Source organism: Malaclemys terrapin, chromosome 11 (assembly GCF_027887155.1).
Source record: "Malaclemys terrapin pileata isolate rMalTer1 chromosome 11, rMalTer1.hap1, whole genome shotgun sequence".
In the NCBI taxonomy this organism is placed as follows: Eukaryota; Metazoa; Chordata; order Testudines; family Emydidae; genus Malaclemys; species Malaclemys terrapin.
Window position 1 is genome coordinate 21892324 of NC_071515.1, and position 14636 is coordinate 21906959.

The 14636-nt window shown below is 49.7% G+C and overlaps 1 protein-coding gene across 1 annotated transcript in view; it reads left to right on the plus strand.

The window, feature by feature from the left end:
• C2CD6 (C2 calcium dependent domain containing 6) overlaps positions 1 to 14636 on the plus strand; it is a 74922-nt gene that overhangs the window by 18762 nt on the left and 41524 nt on the right. The window contains exon 7 of the mRNA XM_054043632.1: positions 4902 to 4970. Within this exon, the coding sequence (XP_053899607.1) occupies positions 4902 to 4970 (69 nt within the window). The remainder of the gene's footprint in view (positions 1 to 4901; positions 4971 to 14636) is intronic.

Genomic DNA, 14636 nt, shown 5'->3' on the forward strand with positions numbered 1-14636 from the left:
CCTCCGTAACGTCTCGGATACGGGCCCCCGGCAGGCAGCATACCTCCCGAGATGAAATGTCAGGGCGACAGATGGGCGCCTCCGTCCCCCTCAGCAGAGAGTCTCCGACCACCACTACCCTACGTTTCCTATTCGCAGTGGTGGCAGCAGACTCTCCAGCCTTAGGGGTACGAGGCTTCTCCTCCTTTACTGTAGGGAGTGATTCCTTCTTTCCTGTATCAAGAAGAGCATAACGGTTACCTATAACCACGGCAGGAGGGTTCGGAGCAAGGGTGGAGCACTGCCTGCTGCCAGAAGTAACCAGCTGCCAGCGTCCACCCTGAGCCATCTCCTCCTCCACCAGTGGTGTATCAGCAGTCCTGTGTACTGGGACAGCTACCTCAGCTGTCTCCACATGGACACTGTCGAGGAATTGCTCATGGATACGGATGCTCCTCAACCTAGCCACCTCCTCCTGTAGCTCTCCCACCTGCTGCCTGAGAGATTCCACCAGCAGGCACCTTTCACATTGGATGGTCCCCCCAGCCTGGATATCAGTAAGTGGAAATTGCAAGTTACAGTCTTTGCAAAACCACACCAGGATCTGGGTAGAGGCATCCATGCTTAGGCACTCTGTCTGGCTACAGGCACAGGTGGAGGAGACAGCAGCAGTGCTGGCACAGGTGTTGCGGGTCTTCCTCACCATCGTAAGCCTCCCTCTGTCAAACTCCCGTCTGCAGCCCCCTGTCAGCTGAAAGGGTTGTTTAAGCAAACAGTTAGAATGTAGTTGCTTTATAGGTATTAAGGGGAATCAAGAGAAAACAGATGGAACCGGCAAGGGACCCTCGCCCCCTTCCTGCTCCCTTCCAAACTCCCTTGCGAAACTCCCTGTTAGCAGCCCCTGGTCGCTTGTGCGCTGCTTTATAAAGCCCTGGCCTGTATGAATGCCCCGCCCACTGATTAAGGCTCAGCCACTTACCAGAGGCTTCTAGCTTTCAAACCTTCCTTTGAAGCTCACAGCTTCCAACTGCCAGCCACAGCACACGGTCCTTCAAACAACCAAAACAAACAAACAGACTGACAAACACAAGCTCAGCACACAGCAAGTAACCCTCAAACACAAACAAACACACACTACAGACAGTCACTTACCCCAAAAGGTTGCTGTATTGCTCCTCCTTCACCTGGAGAACTCCCTTGCAAAACTCCCTGTTAGCAGCCCCTGTTCGCAAAGCTCTAGATCCCTTTCTGCCGTACTCCTTCCTAGACAGTCTTTTCCCATTCTGTATGTGTGAAAGTATATGCAAAGTATGCAGCTGTGTGCTGCTGCAGGCCCTGCTCCACCTCTTCCCCATGGCCCCCGCCCATGCTCCACCCCAGCCCCGCCTCTTCCCACCCCTACTCTGCCCCAGCCCTGCCCCCACTCCACCCCCTCCCCAAAGCCCCCACCCCTGCCCCGCCTCTTCCTGCCCCTGCTCCACCCCAACCCCGCTCCCACTCCCCTGAGGACTGCAATAGCGAGCGGGCCTGCATTCACTGGCATCGGTAAGTGGAGTGACCTGGCCCCAGCCTGCTCTGCTCCCCTGGCTCCCAGCTGCGCTGCCAGTGAGTGCTGGGGGGCGGTTCCCCCTGCCCCCCAAGCCCCAAGGCTGGGAGCCAGGGGAGCGGAGCGGGTTGGGCCCGGGTCACTCCACTTACCGCCGCCCCGTGAGTGTGGGGTCAGGCCTGCCCTGTACTCACCAGGCGGCAGGAAGTGGAGTGACCCAGCCCCAACCTGCTCCGCTCCGCCGGCTCATGCTGGGGGGCGGTTTCCCCTTGTCCCCCAAGCCACCTCTCCTCCCCCCACAGAGGCCTGGGGCCAGCTGCTCCCCTCCCCACCCGCAGAGGCCTGGTGCCCCCCGCAGTGTCCCCATGGGGGGGGGTCTGCATAGGGCACAAAAATGGCTAGGGCTGGCCCTGCAAATGACCTGGCATTGTCTAAATGCACCTTTATTAACTAGTCAGCAATTTCAAAATTTGTGAACAACTGCTCGAAGAATACGGGATCACTTTTCGACTTTAGTCTTTGAGAGTCATCTCACGGCACAGACATCTCTTCAGGTGATTATCGACATGTCAGATACCATGTCATGTTCAGTGGCTTCAGCCATCTCAATGAGATGCTCTTCTTGGTTGCAGACCTCTGGCATCCCAAAAGATCTACAAAATACAATAGAAGATCTGCTGTTTGAAGGTGCTAAACTGTTTTCTCAGATGACCAGTGCCACCATGTGCATGTTGAAAGATTCTCATGTGGTCCATTTGCTGGGTTTCTCTATCCCAGTAACAAAAAGGAAGCTGTGTAAGCCCCAAATGCGGGACAGATCTTACTACCAGAAGAAACCTGAATGTAGAGAAATCAATATTACAACCAACACAGTGAATAGGTTTCATAGGGGCAGATCTCTATGCCACAACTGCCATGGCTTACCTCACAATGACGAACTGGTTCCGGTCCATAGTCTTTCTGTGTGAGAATCTCAAGTCTAACCCAAGGACAACAGTGCACTTGTGTCTACAACTGTTGGGACACATGGCTTTGTGCACATACATGACTCAGCATGTCAGACTGCACCTCAGATGGCTGCAGGCCTGGCTTCACTCAGTATATCCTCCAAGCAGACATTCACTGGGCACACTGCACGAGCGGATCAGTCCCTGAATTGGTCGTTAGACCCTTAGAATGTATGCAGGGGTTTCCTTTCCTACCACCAGAACAAACTGTGACTTTGGTAACAGATGCATCCACTGGGGTTGGGGGGCCCACCTGGGTCAGCTTTCAGACTCCAGTACTTTGGATGCCTCGGGAACTTTTGTTCCATGTAAATGTGCTGGAACTTTAAGCTATTTGTTGGGCCTGTGAGATGATAATTACTACTGTCAGGGAGCAGGTGGTTCAAGTTCTCAGCAGCAACGCCACTGCTATGTTTTATCTGAACAAGCAGGGAAGTGCGAGGTCATCTCAGCTGTGCCAAGAAGCAGTCCACTTGTGAAACTTCTGTATAAAGAACAATAGCTTGCTAAAGGCTTTTCACCTTCCAGGGTGAAGAACATTATTCCCTCAGCAGAAACTTCAGAGACCATCATGAGAGGTCAATAGGGAGGGATATTCTCCAGCAAATCTTCTGTTAGAGGGGTTGTGCAATAATAGACCTCTTTGGAACCAATCTGAACAGCAACTGCAGGAGCTTCTGCTCCAGGGCAGGTCACAGCCCAGATTCCGTGACAGATGTCTTTCTTCTTCCCTGGTCGAACCATCTACTGTATGCATTCCCTCCAGTATCTCTGATTCTGAGGGTGATCAGGAAATGAAAAATAGCCAAGGCAAACTTAATTCTTGTAGCACCTGCCTGCCTGACCTGGCCAAGATAGTACTGGTATACAGATCTATATCAGCTCCCCATTCGTGCACCTATATCTCTTCCTCTGGTCGAGGATCTCTTGTCTCAAAACCAAGGCAAGTCACTACGCCCCAATTTACGGTCTCTTCACCTATTGGCATGGAAGATCTTATTTGAGCAGTGAGGAAAGTCTGCTCTGTGACGTCCAAACCATTCTAGTGAACAGCAGAAAGGATTCCACCAACACCACATGTGCAGCAAAATGGAAAAGGTTTTAAATCTGGGAAGAATGTCATCAGCTATCTGCTGATAGAATAGAGATGAGACTCCTACTGCATTGTAAATCCTCTGGTCTCGCTATCAGTTCAGTGAGAGTAAATTTGACTGTCGTTTATGCAGTACACCCAGCAGTGGATGGATTTTCCATCTTTTTTGCATTACTTGGTATCCATAAGTTACCCATATCCTTAAGTTTATGCCCAAAGTGATATTACCATTCCACCTCAACCAGACTAACATCTTCCAGTGTTCTTTCCAAAGCCTCATTCTTCCAAGGCTGAAGAGAAGCTTCATACCTTGGATGTTCGGAGTGCTCTGGCATTTTATTTGGACTTTCAGATCCTCTCCCAGGATGTTTGTAGCCTACATTGAGAGCATTAAAGGACCACCTGTTATAGGTCTGCGTATTTCGTATTGGATGTCAGATTGTATTAAGTGTTGCTATGATCTGGCAAAGGTCTCTCCGCCACTGAGAATAACAGCCTACTCTACTAGGGTTCATTCCACTTCATCAGCCTTCTTGAGCAACATTGCTATAGTAGACATTTGTAAAGCAGCAATGTGGTCATTTATACATCCCTTCTCCATATACAGTACTACACTATTACTCAAGCTTCCTGAGAGGATGCCAACTTTGGCAAGTCATTATTGCAGTCTTCTTGAAGTAGTCTGAAGTCCTACCACTTGTAAATAAACTGCTGGTGAGTCACCTACAGTGGAATATATATTTGCACAATCACTCAAAGGAGAAAAAAAATGTACTTACCTGTACACTAACTGTTTGTTCTTTGAGATGTATTGTGCATATGTACATTCCGTGACCCTCCCACCTTCCCTGCGGCTTTGAGTTTAGTTTACCAGCTGTGCGAAGGAACAGAGAGGGAGATGGTGACCACGTCTCTTTATACCCTCAGTTTGGTACACAAGGATAGCAGGGGTGCACGTACTACCCAATGGTATGACGAGTAAAAGTCTCTGACTCAAGTACATTAGGTGCATGTACACCTACAGTGGAATGTACACGTACAACACATCTTGAGGAACAACAGTTACTGTATAGGAAAGTAACTGTGGAGATTTTTTTTATCCCTAATAGGAATTGCCTATTAAATAGGTAACATGTTAATAAAAAGGGTATGTCATGTATTTTTCCCTTTGCTTACCATACTTGTACTTGTTTACCGTGGAACTTGTTTGTAAATGTATTTGCTGTAAGAGTTAATTACTTGTTACATTTAAAAGAGAAAAATGTTACATTTTCAGGTTTTCTGCACAGCAGAAGTGGAGTTTATGTTCTGCTATGGAAGTTTCGGATATGGCTACTCGCACCAGGTTTGGACCTTTTTTTTGATCTGTTATAATTTTGGACCAAGCTTGGATTAATCCTTATGGGGAATCCTTTTGTAAAGATTGAACAAAATTCATTGATATGGTATTTGAGTGAGATGAAGATGAAAAAAAGTTGTATGCTTAAAACTATATTATATATATATATATGGTGTTCATCTAGCTAGCAAATAAATTATAACAGTATAACTTGAGTTTTGTACTTTTGATACACTTTCACTGGGTGTATAGACCCCGTGCTGGCATGAGGTCTAAGGGTTAATGCAGCAACTACCAGCCAGTGCTGACTGGCACATCCTCGCAGCAACTAGGAGAATAAAAGAGCTGAGAAACAGAGGGACAGAGTGGATGCCAGAGCAGCAAGCAGACTAGAGAAGGAAAGTCCTGCCAGCAAACTGATGAGAAGCTACCCAGAGACAACTCTGTAGAGAAAGGACGACTGGAACCACAGGCTGAAATAGCCCACAGTAGCAAAAGAGGTAGGAAGGAGCTCAGGGTACAGAAGGAGGAATTGTTGAGGACTGATTCTGGCATTGGGTTCCACTACTAATCCCTCAACAGAGACTTAAGAACCAAAAGGGGTTTGCAGGCCCCCTGAGGACCAACACTAGCTAGCCCCCCGCCAAGTATAAGGGGAAACATGTACATCACAGAAGGACTGAAATTAACACCCTTCATAGTCCAGAATAGGACCGCCACAGAGACTCGGGCAAGAAGAGCTGACTCACAGTCCTGCTGGACCGAGCAAACTCTGTGCAATGCTGCGTCTGACCAAAAGGGGCACTGATACAGTAGCACACCAGCCCATATGCGGTACCAAAAGTGGGGTTTCACTGTGTCTGAGCCCCCAGTAAGGCCTAAGATGGAGGAAGCACTCAGATTGCTAGCCCAGCAGTGGGCTGCTGCCTTGATTCAGCAAGCAATGGCTCAGGAGCAACAACAACAGATGCAGACCTTGACGCTACACTTGTTACAGGCTCAGCAATGGCAAAATGACCTGCAAACAGTCTCTCACTGACAACAGCAGGAGGCCTGCCACCCAGGCCACGGCTCAACAGCAGAGCCAACAAAGGTTGGATATGTAGCCATCCAGCAACAGCAGCTGGGTAAATGTCTGGGGGCAACACTTAGGATAGCACCACCCGCACTGGCTAGAGCTACGGCCTAGTTGGTGAGTTGGTCCAGCAGTCCTGTGCTGTCCACGATGGGACCTGAGGATGACCTGGAGGCCTTTTAGGAGATCTTCGAACACCTCACCACCTGCACCCACAGGGACCCTGAGACCTGGATCATCCACCTAGCTTCTGTTTTGACCAGGGAACCACAGGCCCTCAACCAACAATCCGTCCTTGACTACCCAGTGGTAAAGGCAGCCATATTTGACTGGCTGCAATTAAGTGAAGAGACTTGCTGCTGTTTCAGAGAGCAGAGATGTAGCACATTCATGCAGCCGCAGGCACTGGCAAAGAAATTCAAAGGTGTCAGCTGGAAGTGGATGAGACCTGAGGCTAGAACAGGGGTCGGCAACCTACGGCACGCTTGCCAAACATGGCACGCAAGCTGATTCTGAATGGCACGCAGCTCCCCTGACGCGGTCCCGGCCTCCAGCCCCACTTAGCTCCCCCGCCCCCCTCTTTCCCCTGTCGGGGCAGGAGGCAGAAACTTGGTTCTGTGGCAGCCAAGCTTGCCCCCGCCCCCGCTTCTTCCTCCAGTGTGGTGCTTTCCTGCCCCGCCTACTCTCGGTCCCTGGCCAATCAGCTGATGGCCCTAGCGAGGGGGATGGGGAAGAGTGGCAGCGTGCACACCGCTCCGTAGAGGACACAGAGAGAGGTAGGGACGGAGCCTGGGGGAAAGGGGTGGAACAGGGCATATCCCTTCCAGCCCCCTGCCGTGAGCCGCTCAGGGCAGGGGGCTGGGAGCACCCCCACGAGCCGAGCACCCCAGCCTTCTGCCCTGCATCCCCCCCACACCCCAACACACACACAGCCTTCTGCCCTGCACCCCCTACACCCCCCCATCCCTCTGCCCTGAACCCCCCACCCCAATACACACCCAGCCTTCTTCCCTGCACCCCCCATACCCCCAGCCTTCTGCCCTGCACCCCTACACCCCCCGGCCCTCTGCCCTGAACCCCCCACCCCAACACACCCCATCCCTCTGCCCTGAACCCCCCACACCCCAACACACCCCTAGCCTTCTGCCCTGCGCCCCCCACAACCCCCAGCTCTCTGACCTGACCCTTGAACCCCCCACACACCCAGCCTTCTGCCCTGCATCCCCCCTGCCCTCTGCCCTGATCTCTGAACTCCCCTCCACACACATCCCAGCCTTCTGCCCTGAACCCCTCCCCCAGCCCTCTGCCCTGACCCATGAAACACCCCCCCCCCCAGGTCTGGGGTCCCGGCCGCAGGCCCTGATCAGCCTATTGCTGGCCTAGGTGAACAGAACCCCAGGCTGGCAGCGAGCTGAGCAGGCTGGTGGCGTAAGATCAGCATTTTAATTTAATTTTAAATGATGCTTCTTAAACATTTTGAAAACCTTGTTTACTTTACATACAATAGTTTAGTTATATAATATAGACTTATAGAAAGAGACCTTCTAAAAACGTTAAAATGTATTACCGGCACGCAAAACCTTAAATTAGAGTGAATAAATGAAGACTCGGCACACCACTTCTGAAAGGTTGCCGACCCCTGGGCTAGAATGAGCAAGCAGATAGGTGAACTGGTCATCCTCGAACAGTTTCTCTGGGTCTTCTCCACAGCTGTGCAAGGGTGTGTGCAGAGGTATTAACCAGAGACTCTGGAAGAAGTGGTGAGGCTAGCAGGGAACTATTTGGAGGGTAATACCCCACAAACCTGACCCAGCAGGCCAGAGCCTGCCTCCTCCTGTTGGACTAGGGATGCCCTTAAGGAGGTGGGGGGATGGCTGTTCTGAGACCAGGGCTGGACTCACCCTTGACAGTGCGGACTCTGAAGATCGCACCAGACCAAGCCCCCGACTATCCTACTGTGACATTCTGTACTTTGTGGGAACATCCTACACCCCCATGTTCATCCTTATAATATGATTGTGTGGTATCCAATGCAAAGTTTGTCATGTTGGGTGTCTTCGGAAGGCTCATGATGCACTGAGCATTGTCGTTACAGTGATGTTATAGTAAAGTTATAGGTTATAATTTCATGTATATAGTTATGAGGCTGAAAATGTATCCTCATGGCTTAAAGCAAGCCCAGGCAAAAATTCTCCAAGAGCGGAGCAGCAGTTCACACCTCATCAGGACATGTATGGGACAAACCCAGCCCAGCCTCACAGGAACAAAGGACACTGGCCTGCGCAGCAACAAACGGATCTGTTGGACTCTCGAGTGAGTCACCCACCTTCTTTTGGTCAGTTTGGGACTGCGATGAGGTAGTGCTCACCTGACTCTGAAATGAGCGAAGCCAAGAGGGAAGAAAGGACATGATAAAAGGGGGAGACGTTTGCCATGCTCTTCCTCTCTCTTCTACCTATACCTACAGACACCACACCAAGCGACTGAAGTGCTGATCAAAGGGGAGAGCCTGGCTGGAGAGCAACCAGCCAGCCTGTGGTGAGAAGCATCTAAGTTTGTAAGGGCATTGAAAGTGTTAAGATCAGTTTAGAATGCGTTTTGCTTTTATTTCATTTGACCACATCTGACTTATGTTTTGACATATAATCACTTTAAATCTATCTTTATAGTTAATAAATCTGTTTATTCTACCTGAAGCAGTGCGTTTGGTTTGAAGCGTGTCAGAGACTCCCCTTGGGATAACAAGCCTGGTGCATATCAATTTCTTTGTTAAACTGATGAACTCCTGTAAGCTTGTAGCATCCAGAGGGCATAACTGGACACTGCAAGATGGAGGTTCCTAGGGTTGTATCTGGGACCGGAGATATTGACTAGTGTCATTCGGTTGCACAATCCAAGCAGTGGCTTACATGCCAGAGGCTGTACATGAACAGCGCAGGAGTGGGTGTTCTCACAGCAGAGCAGGGTAAGGCTGGCTCCCAAAGTCAAGGTTTGGAGTGACCTAGCAGATCACCAGTCCAGATAACACCAGAGAGGAATGTCACACCCACCATTACAGGATTCACTAGTAAGGATGATCTGTTTCCAGTGTGAACAAGTTCATATCAAGAAAGATTGCCCAACCATAGAGTCTAGTTATGAGGCAGGCTTCTCTTTACCCAGCCTCAACCAAATGCTAGGCGGTTTGAAATTGACAACCATAATGAATGTTGACAAGCTAGAGTTATAAGCCCCAATGGACTCAGGTTGTGAAGAAACCCTAGTGAGAGAAGATCTGCTGAGGAAAGCTGAAGTCCACTCAAAAGGCACAGTATCCTTAATGTGTTGCCATGGGTACATGAGGAACTACTCCTGTACTAAAGTCCGTCTAACAGAGGTGGACAGTCTGGCCACCTCATGGTAGGCTTAGCATGTATTACCCAATCCTGTTGGGATGGGATTGTCTTCACTTTCAGACACTATTACAGATGCTCTTGAGAAGCTGAATGGAGATGGCTGGTGAAATAGAACAGACTCTGGGCGACGTCTTTCCCTTCAAGGACAAGGACTTTTTCCTACCCCAATGAAGGCCTGGCGGACCAGGAATGAGAAACGCACTGCCAGATGTGAGGGACGTGACCTATGCGAAAGAGACCAGCGTTGTTGTCTGGGTGAGTCAGACGACTCCCACTGGAATGGGTATTCCTAGAGTTCCAAACCTGGAACGAGACTTAGTGGATGTGGGGAAGCTGTAGGGATCATCTGACCTGCAAGTCAAACAGCAGAGGGAAGATTCCTTCAGGAGAGTCTATGAAGAAGGCATAGCTCTTATAGATGGGGAAGTGGTGACACCTGAATTAGCCACTCACTTGCCTTGTTTTGAGTTATGAGGAGACTTACTCTGTCGTCTAGCACAGGGTACGCTTGACGGTGAACTGTACATCCAACTCTTTGTATCCCACATATTCAGGCAGGAAATACTCAAGTTGGCCCATCAGGTACCAATGGTGAGCCACCTGGGCCAGGAGAAAACTCTCGGCTGTCTACTACCCTGTTTCTTTTGGCCCAGAATCCATATGAAGATAAGAGAGTGTTGTGCCTCCTGTCCTGATTGCCAACCGGAAATCCCCAAACAAGTGTGACATTGGTTCCCCTTCTATTGATGGAAGTCCCATTCAAGCGGGTAGAAGTACATGTCATCATCACCTGTAGAGAAGAGTACTGCCAGTTATTAATACATACTGGCTGGCATTGACTATGTCACCTGCTAACCAGAACCAGTTCCTCTACAAAGTGCTATAGCTCTGGTAATAGCAACAGAGCTGTTAAAAATAGTTGTGAGAGTACATAAGAACATAAGTGTGACGTTGCACTCTATTTGATTTTATGAAAGTATGCTGATGAGTGTGAATATAATGTAACTAAAATATGCTTCATGCAAAAGGTCTCTTGTAAGGTATCATTACAAAGCTTTTAATTTACTGAGTGTGGTCATCCTATTTGTATAAATGTATAACTCTTGTATCTGAAACTAGAAATATGAAATATAACTCTGAGGGCCTATTGTAATTATGCAAAGTGTGGGCCATTAATGGTGGTTTGGAATGTTGATGGCTCCCATTAACCAGGACAATTGACTGTAGCTGGCTCTGTTTTACTTCTAAGTCTTCCTGTATACCTGTGTGCTGGCAAGTGGGTAATGAACTCTTACAGTGACATGTGATCATGTCACCTGAACTGGAATCCATCTTTAACCTGGTGTTTTTCCATTGAGAAGGAGGGGTGGGAACCTAGAGGGACAAAGGATTCCCGCCTTATGCAAAAGATATATAAGTGGGTGGAACAAAACAAATGGGGTGGCCATCATGAGAAATCCCCTAGCTACCACCTGAGCTGGAACAAGGGCTGTACCAGGGGAAAGGATTGTGCCCAGATTAGGAAGACGTCCAGTCTATGAAAGATGCTTATTGAAACATCTCTGAGGGTGAGATTTTATCTGTATTCAGTTTTATTACTGTACTAGGCTTAGACTTGCATGTTTTATTTTATTTTGCTGGTAATTCACTTTGTTCTGTCCGTTACTACTTGGAACCACTTAAATCCTACTTTCTGTATTTAATAAAATCACTTTTTACTTATTAACCCAGAGCATGTATTAATACCTGGGGAGGCAAACAGCTGTGCATATCTCCCTATCAGTGTTATAGAGGGCGAACAATTTGAGTTTACCCTGTATAAGCTTTATACAGGATAAAATGGATTTATTTGGGGTTTAGACCCCATTGGGAGTTGGCCATCTGAGTGTTAAAGACAGGAACACTTCTTAACATGCTTTCAATTAAGCCTACAGCTATTAGGGGATGTGGTTCAGACCTGGGTCTGGGTTTGCAGCAGGCTAGTGGGTCTGGCTCAAATCAGGCAGGCCACTGAAGCTTTCAGTTAAGTCTGCAGCTTTGGGGCACGTGGTTCAGACCCTGGGTCTGTGTTGGAGAAGACTGGCGTATCTGGCTCAACAAGACAGGGTGCTGGAGTCCCAAGCTGGCAGGGAAAGCAGGGGCAGAAGTAGTCTTGGCACATCAGTTGGCAGCCCCAAGGGGGTTTCTGTGATCCAACTCGTCACAATAAGAATGGCCATACTGGGTCAGACCAAAGGTCCATCTAGCTCAGTATCCTGTCTTATGACAGTGGCCAATGCCAAGTGCTTCAGAGGGAATGAACAGAACAGGTAATCGTCAAGTGATCCATTCCCTTTTGTCCATTCCCGACTTCTGGCAAACAGAAGTTACGGACACCATCCCTGTCCATCCTGGCTTATAGCCACTGATGGACCTATCCTCCATGAATTTAGCTAGTTCTTTTTTGAACCTGTTATAATCTTGGCCTTCACAACATCCTCTGGCAAAGAGTTCCACAGGTTGACTGTGTGTTGTGTGAAGAAATACTTCCTTTTATTTATCAGAGGGGTAGCCGTGTTAGTCTGGATCTGTAAAAAGCAACAAAGATCTGTAACTGCCCTCCCCCGCCACAAAGTCACAGAGCAACCCACCCCCCACCACAGAACATGAAAACCACCTCCCAGACTGACCAGGGTAACTAGTGACTGCACTGTGTATGTGCCCTGCTGCTGGACCTGCCCCCGCCTATGTACCCTGCTAAAGGTGACTGTCCAATTACCAACCCCCTTCCCCCCCTTCAGACAGACTCTCCTCCAAAAGAACATGATGGAAACAGTAATTAACAGAAACGTATTTTTTATTAGCAACTACACATGAAACTGGGGGGTGAAACTTGGACGGGGGCTTGTGTGAGGCGGGAAGGAAAGGACTTGTCAAATTTTGGGGAATGAGAGCCTTCTACTACTAGAGCAGTCTGCAGGGGTGGAGTGAGAGTTTGCACGGACTCTGCCGCCCCTCCTTCTTTGGACTTTGGGTGAGGGGGGTATGGGACTTGGTGGCGGGGGAGGGCGGTTACAGATAGACTGCAGCGGGGCTCTGTCCTCCTGCCTCCGTTCCTGCAGAACATCCACAAGGTGCCGGAGCGTGTCCGTTTGCTCCCTCATTAGTCCAAGCAGCATTTGAGTCGCCTGCTGGTCTTCCTGCCGCCACCTCTCCTCCCGTTCCATGTGTGATCGGTGCATTTGGGACAAGTTCTCCCTCCACTGGGTCTGCTGTGCTGCCTGGGCTCGGGAGCAGCCCATAAGTTTCGAGAACACGTCCTCCCGTGTCCTCTTCTTCCTACGCCTAATCTGTGCTAGCCTCTGGGAGTGTGATGCCAGGCTAGGTTGTGAGACAGTCGCAGATGTGGCTGTGGGAATGGGAAAAAGGGAGTAAATTCCTCAGAAAGATAAATGTAGTTGTGAACAAAGAACATAGTCTTTCTCTGTGAACAAGACCATGCACAGCACCTATCACATGCGCACTCAGGACAAGGTCGAATTCTCGGCCTTCGCATTCAGTGCCTGGGATCTTGCACTGCAGATCTGAGAAGCGGGGCAGGACACCGGAATTTGTGTAGCAGGCAGACATGGTAAGCTGTAGACTTGTGGCTGCTTAAAACTTTAATAGTAGCACTGGCCTCCTTTCACATTGAAAGCAATGCCAGTCCCTGCTGCCAGCAATCCGGCAAGCAGGAACTCTGCCCCTGTCCCACCCCCTCGCGGCTGTCCCAGGGAAAGATCCCTGTATGCTGCCCCTCTCCCGCCTCCACCGTGTGGCTGCAAACCGGCAGTTACAGTTCTGTAAAGGAACAGGCAAGCAGTCCCAATACTAACATTCCCCTACCTAATTCAAAGCAGGTCACCATGAGCGACATCACCCTGATGAGGATCTCAGACACTGATAAAGAAAGAATGCTTCGGGAAAGCCTCCAAAGACCAGGGCCTTATGCCGCCATGCTCTGCAGGGCAATGATCCCGGAGTACTTGATTGTCTCCTGGTGCGGAAAGTTTCATACCACGGAGGACCAAATAAGGCCGCTCTCCCCAGGAACCTGATGCAAAGGCTTTCCAATTACCTCTAGGAGAGCTTCCTCGAGATGTCCCAGGAGGATTTCTGCTCTATCCCCGGACATATAGACCGCATTTTACTGTAGCTGCACTGGCAGGGACTAAACAGTAGAGCGGCTTGGGCAGAACAATCATGCTAAACCGGACATTGTTAGATTTTTTTTCAATAGTTGCACTGCCCAGGACTGAAACGTTAAGCGCCTAGGGCATACTAATCATGAGAAACCCATTGTTGTTATTCTTAATATTCCTGTTCTGTTAAAAATAAATGTTTAGATGTTTAAAACACTTACTGGCTGATCCTTCCCCAGATTCTGTGTCCGGGTTAACGGCTGGGGACGGTTGGTAGGGGATCTCTGTAAGGGTGATGAAGAGATCCTGGCTGTCGGGGAAATCAGCGTTGTGAGCGCTGTCGACTGCCTCGTCCTCCTCATCTCCTTCCTCATCTTCCCCGTCCGAGGAACCGGCCGTGGACAATATCCCATCCTCAGAGTCCACGGTCAGTGGTGGGTTAGTGGTGGCGGCCGCACCTAGGATGGAATGCAGTGCCTCGTAGAAACGGGATGTCTGGGGATGGGATCCGGAGCGTCCATTTGCCTCTTTGGTCTTCTGGTAGCCTTGTCTCAGCTCCTTGATTTTCACGCGGCACTGCGTTGCATCCCGGCTGTATCCTCTCTCTGCCATGGCTTTAGAGATCTTCTCGTAGATCTTTGCATTCCGTCTTTTGGAGCGCAGCTCGGAAAGCACGGACTCATCGCCCCACACAGCGATCAGATCCAAGACTTCCCGATCAGTCCATGCTGGGGCCCTCTTTCTATTCTGAGATTGCACGGCCATCTCTGCTGGAGAGCTCTGCATCGTTGCCAGTGCTGCTGAGCTCGCCACGATGTCCAAACAGGAAATGAGATTCAAACTGGCCAGACAGGAAAAGGAATTCAAATTTTCCCGGGGCTTTTCCTGTGTGGCTGGTCAGAGCATCCGAGCTCAGACTGCTGTCCAGAGCGTCAACAGAGTGGTGCACTGTGGGATAGCTCCCAGAGCTATTAGCGTCGATTTCCATCCACACCTAGCCTAATTCGACATGGCCATGTCGAATTTAGCGCTACTCCCCTCG